General features: G+C 35.4%; 1 protein-coding gene across 2 annotated transcripts in view; it reads left to right on the top strand.

Moving 5' to 3' along the window:
* The window catches only part of Gabrb1 (gamma-aminobutyric acid type A receptor subunit beta1), a 309,971-nt gene that overhangs the window by 234,404 nt on the left and 63,271 nt on the right, over positions 1-12,296 (top strand). For both annotated transcript variants that reach the window (XM_090343638.1, XM_090343637.1), the window contains one exon: positions 5,904-5,986. In XM_090343638.1, the coding sequence (XP_090199764.1) occupies positions 5,904-5,986 (83 nt within the window). The remainder of the gene's footprint in view (positions 1-5,903; positions 5,987-12,296) is intronic.

Genomic DNA, 12,296 nt, shown 5'->3' with positions numbered 1-12,296 from the left:
TCTGCTATTGGATTTCTTAATCATGGCCATTCTAACTGGAGTGAGGTGGAATCTCAGAGTTGTTTTTATTTGCATTTCTTTTATGGCCAGAGATGTCGAGCATTTCTTCATATGTCTATAGGCTATTCTTATTTCTTCTTCAGAGAAGTCTTTCTCTTTAAGTCTTTGGCCCATCTTTTAATGGGATGGTTGTGTCTTTGGAGATTTGCTTTGGAGAGATTCATATTTTTAGCTGTAGATATATTTTTAGATATGAGGGCAATGCCTATTGTATGGTTAGTGAAGATCTCCCAGTCTCTGGGCTTTCTATTTAACTTGCTAATTATGTCCGTTTTGGCAGATATTCTTTCACTTTTATATTCATTATTGGAAAGCTAAAGATACCCCTAATTACTGTTAACTAAATAAGTGCTAAAAAATGGTAAGGCCAATCCTTACTTTTTCATAAAACTTGTTTTACTTTCTGTGAGAGAAATTTTACTGGAAATCTGCTAGGCTCATTTGATCTATAATCACTGTAAAGAATTGGTTCTTCAGTTCAGCACATCTGAATTTGTATCCCAATATCACCATTTATACATTATATAAACCTGGAAGTATTTCTATTCCACATTATATATCTTTTTCCTTATTTTGAAAGCATGATTAAAATGGTATGAGTGTAATAAAATCATAGTAAATAATAAATTAAACATATTAATAGTCACATATAATAATCAAAACAAATCCCAATCACAACCTCCCTAAAATATCTATATCCTAATCCTCTGGACCTGAAAATATATTTCTTTATATAACAAAGATAGATTTTGCAGATATGATTAGGAATTTCAAGAAGAGAAGACTATTTCAGAGTCTCTGAGTGGGCTTCATGAAATCACACTGGGCATAACATAAACTAAACTCTCCTCAGTTTCTTTAGATGAGATAGATATAGATAAATAGATACATAGATATATCCAGAGATATATCTACCTATCTATCTATATATATATATATCATATATTAAGTATGTAGTGTTAGGCCACCCAGATCTTAGGACATTCTTCAAACACACTTCACTAAGGGATACTGATATCAGCCTAAGAATAAACCATTCCTCACCAGTCTTTGGGAAGACAACAGGACTTTTTTTCTCTCCTTCTATACAAATCTTGTAAAGTTGTACAACTACAGAAGATGTTATACACAGTTCAGGTTTCAGATTGGAAAGCTCTTCCCTTTCAAATTGAAAGTTATGCCAAATAAATGACATAATTTGTCCAGTTATTTTAGTTGTCATTTTTATTTGTAAGTGTAATTTTTCCAAGTCTACATAAATGCACACATACATATGTGTCCCTGAATTTCAAGCTACTCATGAGCCAGAACTTCCTGCACTACTTTGTCAGCAATGAGAATCATGTAACCCTCATTCATTTAATATAATGATTGTAATCCCCGTGACTTTTAAGGTCAGTGACCATACAGTATGAACCTTAACTAATGACACTAGAGCAACATCATTTCTGCTCATTCCAAAGTATCATGGGACCACAGTTCTAACTAATAGCCCATTATATTGTTCTGACCTAACCTTCAAATGTCAATAAATTGAATTATAATATAAGCTGTTCTAAATGTCTTTGAAAGAGCAGATGAATGCTACGCTGTCACAAATCCACCTCTGGGAGATCTATCTTTAGAAATGCAGTTAATTCTTTTCTGTTGCTGGTTCTCCCTCATACCTAAATTTACTACCTGCCACACAGAGAATGAATGCTTTGAATGGGAAGAGTTAGAAATGGAATTTTTTAATTGATCTGGAAGTCCTCAAGTTATATAGTTTCCTAATCTTTGACACCTTAATTCCTGGACTTTGCTACTATGAGTTTGCTTTAGCCAATACAAGTACATTTCCAGGTGGATGTGTTAATTAACTGTAGCAATAATTAACCACAGCTAGCCCATCAGCCTAAGCAGGAAAGATGAAGCAAATGCAAGGAGTAATCATTCTTACAGATGTTCCTTGTTGTGGCTCACCCAGAGGATAAAAGAGCCAAAAACAACTCTTTTCATTGAGGAATTTTTATTGAGCAGTTAGTATCCCACGAAGAACTCAAGCTCTCAGCTTACTTAACCGTAAGCATTACAAAATCTAGAAATACTAGATTCAATTCATCAGAGTCCTCCTCTCTGCTGCACAGATTTCTCTAGGCTGAGACATGACTTAGTATCTGCTAAGGGGCTAAGACTGCTTGTTTAGGGAGTGCCTGGTTGGTCTTTGAGGACTGAAACTATTTCCATGACTCTCCAACAATTCTTACTAAATAATTTGGGAAATTTCTTTTGCACCTAATCCAAATTAGGCTAATAAAATCCTCATGGAGATTTAAAATTTGAAACATAGATCACAAGATTCCAGGCCATCCCAGAAAAAAGTCAAGCTACTCACAGTCCAAGTTGCTGCCCTTGATGAATATATCACAGTGATTTTTCAATCAGTATCAAAATAAGATTTGGGAGCAAAAGACATAAACTGACTCAAGCGTTGAGCCCTGAAAAACATTTGGGTCTTAGTCAAGCCTTCACATGACAAAACTGTATGTCATGTCCCATGATAGTAATCATATGTCTTATTAAGGGCTGCTGGTTGAATAGATTGATCATAACAGATGGCAACAGTAAACTCAGTCATTTTATTTTACATCTTGGGTTCTTTGATTACTCACAACTGTGGAGTCCATATACCTGAGGCATCAATTAATTAACAAGCCAAATGAGATATGCAGACCAGTCAGACACAAATACTGTTTTCAGTATTCCTGAAGCTCTTCCTTGGTTTTACTAATGTTTGATTTCTAGCTGGTTTAGAATTCAAATGAGAAGACCATTTTTCAGGTGGTAAAAACTAAGCTCTAGGGATTTTATTATTGTGCTAGTTGGTTTGGGTAGATAGTGGTGTAAAATTCCTTAATCTTTGAAATGTTATCAATGTATGTATGAAACAAGAAAAATGAAAATACTGTAATACAGTTTACATTTTTGCTTTTGTCACTAGAATCATGTTGAATTTATGTGATCACTGGCTTTGTTTTATTTGAGAAAGCTAATTTCATTTTTATACTTAACATTACTTACAACTTCACCACAAACATCTTACAGTTTATATGCTACCTACTGTAATATCTGAACAAGTCCAGAATATCATCATTTTCTCAGTTTTATGCAACTTTCAATTCAAAATATACTTGATTAAAAAAGGAAATCTCCACTAAGCATTTTCTGTAAATTTCAAGATAATCTTTTGTTAACATTTCTAAAGTTCTTGCTTATCAGTTGTTGGTGCAAAATTAATTTGAGAAAATACTAGTATCATTAACAAAGACAAGCTATTGAAATAAAAATATTAAATAAATAAAACGTATAATTATTTTGAGCTATAATAGAATCATGTACCTGTAATATATCCTGCAACACATTTTAATTCATGAAAGATCGCCTGAAAATTAACTTCATATTGGGTAGCCTATGATATTTGAGACACCAAGTAAAGCTTCCCTTTTATCTATCATTAAGCATCACTAGAGACCAACCAGCAATGACAGCTTTTGAATATTTTGCATTCATTCTAGAAGTGATCTCTTGGCCTAAGTCTTGAGGTCATTGTTGTCATTTTTTTTTTCTCTAACTCAGGGCAGCTCATTCTTGGTCATCTTAAATTATATAACCAAGTTATTGATTAGAGTTTTCTCAACAATATACTAAAAGAAGAAAATACAAAAAAAAAATCTCAAAATATAAGAAAGCACAAAAGGGGCTGAGAGTTTGGCCTAGTGGTAGAGTGCTTGCCTAGCATGCACAAAGACCTGGGTTCAATTCCTCGATACCACATATGTAGCAAAAAGCCAGAAGTGGTGCTGTGGCTCAACTGGTAGAGCCCTAGCCTTGAGAAAAAAATCCAGGGACAGTGCTCAAGCCCTGAGCCCAAGCCCAGGACTGGCAAAAAAAAAAAGCACAAAGACAATAATACTCCTCATAAATAATCCCTGCTTTCACATTTTTGTCAAATATTAGCAAGATCTGATTTTCATTTTTTCTATTTAGAGTTGATATATTGAGGTTTCATAGATTTTACATATAGGATTTCAGTATCTAAGATTTCATTTTATGAACGATATCTATAAAACACCAATGTATCCACGCACCACTGACATTTTAGAACAGTCTCATGGGGATGTCATGTGTTATACAGTGTGTTAATAGCATTTCTGACCTGCACTAATACAATTTCAGCACCTAAGCCTCCCTCCAACATAACAATCAAAAAGTTTCCTGGGGCTGGCAGTGTGTCTCAAAACATTGAGCATCTGCTTATCAAGCATGAAGCCCGGAGTTCAAATCCCAGTAAAACATTTTCAGTGACTGCTTACATGATACATACATAAAATAAACAAAAACATGCATATAAATAATGTATTGCAGTATATTTATAAAATTATCATCTGAAAATCTAAAAAGGTAGAAACAGCACAAATACTCCCTGAACATTAAGAAAATGAACTACAATATTGCCATATAATTGAGTATACTACAACAGTTTTCTAAACAGGGTGCCTTCTTAAAAAATAATAAGCAAAATGTACAACAGCATGTATTTTAGCTACTGTGGAAGCCTTTCCTTCCTAAAAATAGATAGCTATACTTCTGTTTTCATAGATATTCAAATAAATATTATCAATCTAGATCTTTTCAAGACATTATTATTTCAAAAGAATAGAATATTACCATTTAATTTAAGGTACTTTTTAAATTTATAAGCATGAATTTTATGTACTCTCAGATTCCACAGGTCGGGAAATCAACCCACATGTGAGAAACTGTAAGGGTAATGAATGCCTAGGATATGTAAAGTCACACTTCTAGAGTTTAGCATAGACACATAAGCTCAGTTGGAGCAAGACAGATAGCAGACATGGTAAAACTGACTCCAGAACAGTGGGTTTTCTTTTCCAGTTTCATACTCTACAGTGCTATCTCCAGGTTCCAGAAATTAATCTAAGAAATCTCTGCATCTACTGTAACTATATGCTTTTCATTTTTTTATCATGGTGTATCACAGCACAGACTTTTGTACTTGACCTGTCTTTTATTGGCATTTGTTTCTTTTAGCTTGCACTGTGCTGGATACCCATTGTGTATGCATTCTTAACATTCTGTGAATTAATATTAATTGGTCACAGCAAGTGATTCTTTTAATGAGCTATTTAATTCAGGCTTTTAGTAAGTTATTTCAGATTTTCATATCTGTATTTACTGAGGATATTGGCCTACAGACTCCTTTTTTCTTGCCATCATCTGATTTTAGACTCAGGGTGATACTGGCTTTAAAAATATTCGGGGGGCCAGGAGTTTGGCCTAATGGTAAAGAGCTTGCCTAACATGCATAAAGACCCAGGTTCGATTCTTCTCTATCACATAAATAGAAAAAAGGCAGAAGTGGCGCTGTGGCTCAAGTGGTAGAACGCCATCCCTGAGAAAGCCCAAGGACAGCGCTCAAGCCCTGAGCGCAACAGGACTGGCCACAAAAAAAGTTTTGGAAAGTTCTAATTTTGAGGAAAGTTTAAAAACAGTTATCACTGTTTTTTTCTTTGATGCTTGGGAGGATTTACCATAAAGCTATCTGTCTGGGTTTTTCATTGTTGAAAAGTTTTGATTGCAGATCTAATCTCTTTGTTGTTGATATTTTCAGGCCTTCTATTTTTCTTGAAATAGTCTTGGTTGGCTGTATATTTCTAGAGCTTTATTCATCTAGGTTACACAACTTGTTACCTTTAAGCACTTATGCTTTATTTCTGCCATCTGATAAACATAACTAGGATTTTACCTCTCCTGTGACACCTTTTTCTCTCTCACCCTGTCAGGATCACAACTACAGCTGCGTGTATGATGGACCTTCGAAGATACCCACTGGATGAGCAAAATTGCACCCTGGAAATTGAAAGCTGTGAGTGATCTACACTGGGAAATGGGAATGAAGACGCTGGCTTGGTCCAACTAAATTTCACCCTTTGCTGCATCAATAGTTACTGCAGTATTTTTAGCTACATTGCCTGCTAACATTTAAGGGACTTAATACTTTCCCTTATGTTATTTGCACAATATCATTTTCATTAAATGACCCTTTGGACAACTAAAAGTCCATTTGCTTTAGTTAAACCATTTGTAAGTTCATGCCTTCCTTTTCTTGGAATTTCTCAAAAAGTCTTCCAATATATAAGCTACATTAATAAGAGTAAAGTTCTTTAATATGAAAAGATACCTGAAGAATATCACCTATTGACCTGAAGAATTGTAAACTGTCCAAACAAAATCTGAGGCAGAAGCTGTGTGCATGATATGTCTTTACCCATAAAGAGAGACAGATGATAAATGAGACATCGTTGAGCTTGTGCCTTGGGCCAAAGACTTAATGTTTTTTATGTCTAAGTAACTGATTTTGGTTTGGCCTCTGGAGCTGTTTCTCACTGATTGTTTGCTTAACAATGTGAGAATTTTAAACACTAAGGTTTAGACTGATTGACTATCATGGTATTGTTGTTTCTTCTTCATAAACCTCAAGGTATTTGAATTTCTAAATAGTGAACACAAGAAGATCATTCCTTGGTTTTGAGAAATGCAGAAATATGAAGCAGTTAATTTCAGAACCTAAAGCAGTTTAATCCATATCATTTCTGTGTCACTTAATACAATGTGAGAATGTTACTAATATGCTCCCTAAGCCTAAGAATCAAGAAGGTAAAGGAAAAGTGGGAAAATATTTAAGTAAGTCTACATTTTTTCTACCTTGTTGTTAAGCACTAGCAGTGATTTTCTAGTTTTGTTGGAGATGGACATAGAAATTAAGATGTTTCTATAGAGATAACGTTAGATTTGGATACAGTGATGGTTCTATTACCATTATGATAAACAAGAAAATTCATGAGCTATTCTTTAATACTCTAGTTTTCGATTTCACCATGTGAGGAAGTTGGTAAGCATTAAATATGACAGTATTAATGGGACTTTGGGGTTAAAATATAAAGATGACAAAATTTGAGCCATAATTCAATCATTAATTAATGATTTGAGATGTTCTATAAATTAAGGAAAGCCTTCACTCAGAAAGCAGTTGTTACTTTTGAATTAGTATAAAAAGAGAGAAGTCATGAATTGCTCATCTGTATGAGTTATCTTTGATCCTTGACTCTTCTCCATTGACTTTGTGATTGTTGTTTTAAATCTTTACTTCTGGATAGAATTAGGACCTAACATCCATTCATATCCCAAGGCCTTACAACATTCATCATTTTTTACTTAGAGGAACAATAAGTTTTGAGAACTACCAGAAATGATTATTATAAATTGTAACTGATAAAATTACTATCAATTTCTCACCAAATGCCTATTTTTCTTATAATGCATGCTGAGATTTCTTACTATATAGATTGATACTTTTCCTTAAGTTGACAAATTTTGTTCACATTAGAAAGTAAGTGATTTTTTAAGTTCACTTCTAATAGCATGAAGATTTTGTAGGACAGGAATTAAGGAAGAATAGACAGCCAAATGGTTCAACATAACCATAAAATATAGGTTCATACAACAGACAAGTAGTCTAGGCATATAAGAATCATTGAGAAAATCAGTAAGATTCAGTCAAGTGTCTAATCCAAGGGGAAGCATGGTGACTGGCTCACTAAAAATTAGCTAAAATGCAAGAATACAGACAAATATAAGCCACCATGAAAGTGATTCTCAGAAGATTACAGTCCCTAAAAGTACTTACATAAACAAAAGGAAAAAAAACTATGCCTAAAAGAATTTGTGTCATGAGAAATACATGAAAGCAATAACCTAGGGAAAACATGTAACAGGTCCCTTCCACTTGCCAACTGAGAGAAATGAATTACCATTTGAGAGATGAGACATCTGAGGTTCAGGAAAATAAAATTATTTACTCAGGACCAGAGGGAGAGGATCGTGCTATAGCATGGATTCAAACCCATGCATTGACTCCCCATCACAGAATTCTGACCTCAGCAAGTGAGGGAGTGAGGAGAGTAGAAAGTAGATCTGAATAGTGGGGTGCCACCATTTGAGTGCCCTCTGTCGAACAAAGACTAGTCTTTGTTTGGACTAGTTGTAGAGTGCTTACCTAGCATGCTCAAAGACCAGGGTTCAATTCCTCGGTACCACATACATAGTAAGAAGCCAGAAGTGGTACTGTGTCTCAAGAGGTGGAGCTCTAGCTTTGAGAAAACCCAAGGACAGTCCTGAAACCCTGAGCTAAGGATTGGCAAAAAAAAAAAAAACCTAAGATTAGTCTGTGTTTCTCATATTTAACCCTGCTAAATGTCAGATCTGAGCTCAAAGCTGAAGCAGAACCTAGCTCTTAAGACAACGGTCAAACTTTTAAAGTTGTGGGGAAATGGTGAAAACCAAATAGGCCTTTATTCCATTGTGGAAAGAAGGAAGGGAGGGGATATGATTATTTGTTTATTTGAAATAGAAAAGAGAAGGGGGGAAACAAGATGAGGGGAGGTGTTGGGGGAGGGAAATGGGGACAAAAACAGGAGAAGGGGTATCAATGTGTGTGAAGTAACGTGCCTTCTATCTGGCAAATATAACTAACCCTTCTGTTAATTATAATAAAATAGAAAGAAGGAAGGGATGGAGGGAGAAAGGAAGGAAGGAGGAGAGGCTCAGCTGATAGTATGACTTTAACATTTTACTTAAAATGCATACCTACTTAATATTGGATAAACCAACGCAAAGGGATCGTAAATCTTAACATAATTCAAATGACAATGTGACATGTACCAATAATGCTGACTGATGGAGAATTCATCCTAACTATATAATATGGTACTAATTATCAAGAAATATTGTGTCAGGTATTCATCCGTGTTTTAACTATTAATAAGGAAATGTGGCACTGTGAGACCGTTCTGTCTGAATTTGCCCTGTATCCAGGTTTCATCAGAGCTTTAAAGTGATTGTAAATGTGAGTCTCTAAAGCCAGCTTGGAAATGAGAATGATAGGCATCCCATCAATGTAACAACCACCAATCCTTTTCTGTGGCCAATGGAATGGAAATCTTGTCTACCTTACAAAATGCACTAGTTTTTAGGTTCCTCCCATCCAAGACAGAAAATGGTTTCCTTTGAGACAAATTAAAGATATTTTGTGTATCTTTAATGTCAGCTAATCAAGGAAAATTGGAGAGGCCATAAAGGCTTGCTAAATTGAAATTTTACTTGAACTTGGAGCAGATTAATAGCTTCATAGCCCTTGGATACCATAAAATGAGTTAATAGCATATAGGAAAATCAATCAAGGGGTTTAGTATAAAGAGATTTGGAATTTGAAATCGATAAAAACAATCATATAAAGGTTTGATGGGCCACAAGCCTTATGAGGTTTGCTCAGGGTTTAGGATAACAATGATGGAGAAAGCAGGAGTTGTGAAACATTTACCCTAATTTCATCCTGTTGCTTTCAGCAAATGGTGTCACCTCTCACTGCTCTCAAAAATGTAGACACCATTTCAGGTCTGAAATCTCTGTGTTCTCACCACAGTCTTCTAAGCTTCCTTACTCTACACCGTTCTAGGTGAATTGTTATATTTCAGACAAAATTGTGCACCACTTCTTTTACAGCCTCTCCTTGCCCACTTCACTTAGGATTCCATCTCTTTCTATTTTCTCTGGGAATTATGTCAGTCTACACATACCTTACCCTTGATCTCTCAATTCACAATCTTGCCTTTTCCACTAATTTTTTTGTCACAGTCTCTATGGCTAAAACTCACTTTAAGTTACTTCCACCTTATCCCATATCTCACTTAAGATTTTTCTTAATATTTCTTTTTCTAAAGCTACTTGAAAGAATAGTAAATGTCTTTTACCTATTGTTTCAAATTTCTCTCAGGACATTGCAATCAAGTGTGTGGCAATCTACAACCACCTCACTAAAATGGTTGTCAGAAGTTACAATCTTTTCCATCCCGTTCTTTGGTCCTATGATCCTCAAGTTTTTATCTCAGAATCTCTTCTGAGCTCCAGATGGATGAACATAGCACTCCACTTAGCTTATCCATTTGGGTATGTTAAGTTATTTCAAATTTAATTTGCACAAAGCTGAACTACATTTTTCCCTCCTCAATGGTTTTCTTTCCCAGCCTCCGTAACCTCGTATCCAACTAGAATTTTAGGATTACCTCTTCACATTTCCCTGACATGCACTTCTCTCATTCAATCTATTGTCAAGAGCTATTCATTCTACCTACAAAACATATTCGTTTTCCGTTCCAAGTCTTAATTCCACAGTGTCTTTCCTTTTTAAATTATTTTAAGTAGTTGTACAAAGAAGTAGCTATTTATCAAAGTAAAGTTTATGAACACAATGCATCAACATTCTCACTCATCTCTCCCTTATCTACTCCTTCCCTCACTCTCCTAACCCACAAACTCTTTAGTAAGATTAAAGCTTATCCCATCAGTATTGTGCAAAGGATTGTTTACCTTCTTATCTGACTGCAGTTTCTTATAGTCATGTGGCTTTCATTCACCACATTCCAGCCTCATCTCTAACTGGCATCCAGAGTGGTCTTTGGAACACATAAATTTAATCCTATTGATGCTTTTTTTTTTACCAATATTTAAAGACTATCTATACTTCTTTTTTAAAGATCTTTATTTTTAATGGTTGTACAAGGGCATTGCAATGCCCATGTACATGGCCAGTAAATCTTTTATTTTATTTTATTTTTATTATCTAGGTAATATATAGAGGGGTTACAGTTACATTCACTAGATAGTGGGTGCACTACTTCTCATACATTGATACTTCTTCTCATGTTTTTGTCCCCGTTTCCCTCCCTCCACCCCTCAATCATCTTGTTTTCCCCCCTTCCCTTTCCTATTTCAAATAAACAAAGGTGTACCAATATACGAGGTAACCAAGTCAGATACAGTAACAATACGATATTAATCAAAGGGCGACAAAGGAGAAGAGAAATAACATAGTACATTAAGAACAACAATCACTCAAGATAAAGTTCTTGTTTCCATATCCTGGAGGTCCTTTCATTTAGCATCATCCTATATGGCCTTATGTATCTAGGTTTTGCCCTATTGTAAACCTCTGCTAGGAGAATCCAAGGTTTGCATTAATTATTACAAATGAGGGAAACGATTAAGCCTATGTTCCTTTGGGTCTGGCTTAATAATCACTTAATCTGATTTTTTCCAAGTCTTTCCATTTCCTTACAAATGGGACGATGGCATTCTTTCTGGTGGCAGCATAGAATTCCATTGTGTATAAATACCACATCTTGTTGAACCAATCATCAGCTGAGGGGCATCTGGGTTGGTTCCATATCTTAGCTATGGTAAGTAGTGCTGCAATGAATACAGTGCTAGTGGCTTTAGTAAATCTTGACCAGAGATTCCTTTTCCATCCTCTCCTCTTTCTCCCTTATCCCTTCCCCTAGAGTCCCATCACATTTCCCACTTTTTTTTTTCCTATTTCTTAATTTGGCTTTCACGCTCCTGTGTGATCTGGCCTCCTCCACTTTCTCTAATCTCGCACGTAGCCCCATTATTAGTACAGCCTCATTCCATACTGCTCATTTCTTCATTTCATGCAGGCTTTCTAAGAGCTTTCTCTTAGGTCACAATCCTCACCAATTTGTTCCTTCTGGTGAATTACTTTGCCTTTTATAGTTCTCTGGGCTTTTCTCTACTTATCTTCATCTTCCCTGTCATATCAGTAAAAAGAGTCCCTCAGAATTCAATCTAATTAGAAAACTTGACTGTTCTTCAAAATGCTTTGTAGTTTTCTGTTTTTCTGAGCTAACACTTTGTGTCCCCCCCCACAAATTCTTACAGTGAAACTTGATCATTACTGTGATTGCATGAGAAAGCTGAGATGTTGAAAGAGGCCCTCACATATGGAATGCCTAGCCTTATAAAAGAAATCCCAGAGAGTTGATTTGCCCCCTTCTATGGTAAAGGGACACAACCAGAAGGCCTCTCCATGAACACAAAGTATTCCCTTGCCAGATGCTAGAATCTGCCAGGGCCTTGGCCTTAGATATATCAGACCACAGAATGGTGGGAAGTAGATTTCTCTTGTTTATAAGCTACCAGCCTATGGTATTTTGTTTCTAAAACAACAACAAAAAAAGAGTAGCCTAGCTACTTCTGTAGCACTTTGTAGCCCATGTTTGTTTCCATATTTATTGTTTTTCTACCTGTAGGGAAGGATTCAT

The sequence above is a fragment of the Megascapheus bottae genome, chromosome 13 (genome assembly GCF_031878675.1).
Source record: "Megascapheus bottae isolate mThoBot1 chromosome 13, mThoBot2.hap1, whole genome shotgun sequence".
NCBI classification, from domain to species: Eukaryota; Metazoa; Chordata; class Mammalia; order Rodentia; family Geomyidae; genus Megascapheus; species Megascapheus bottae.
The sequence above is the reverse complement of the archived record's forward strand: the minus strand, read 5'-3'. Positions and strand labels throughout refer to the sequence as shown.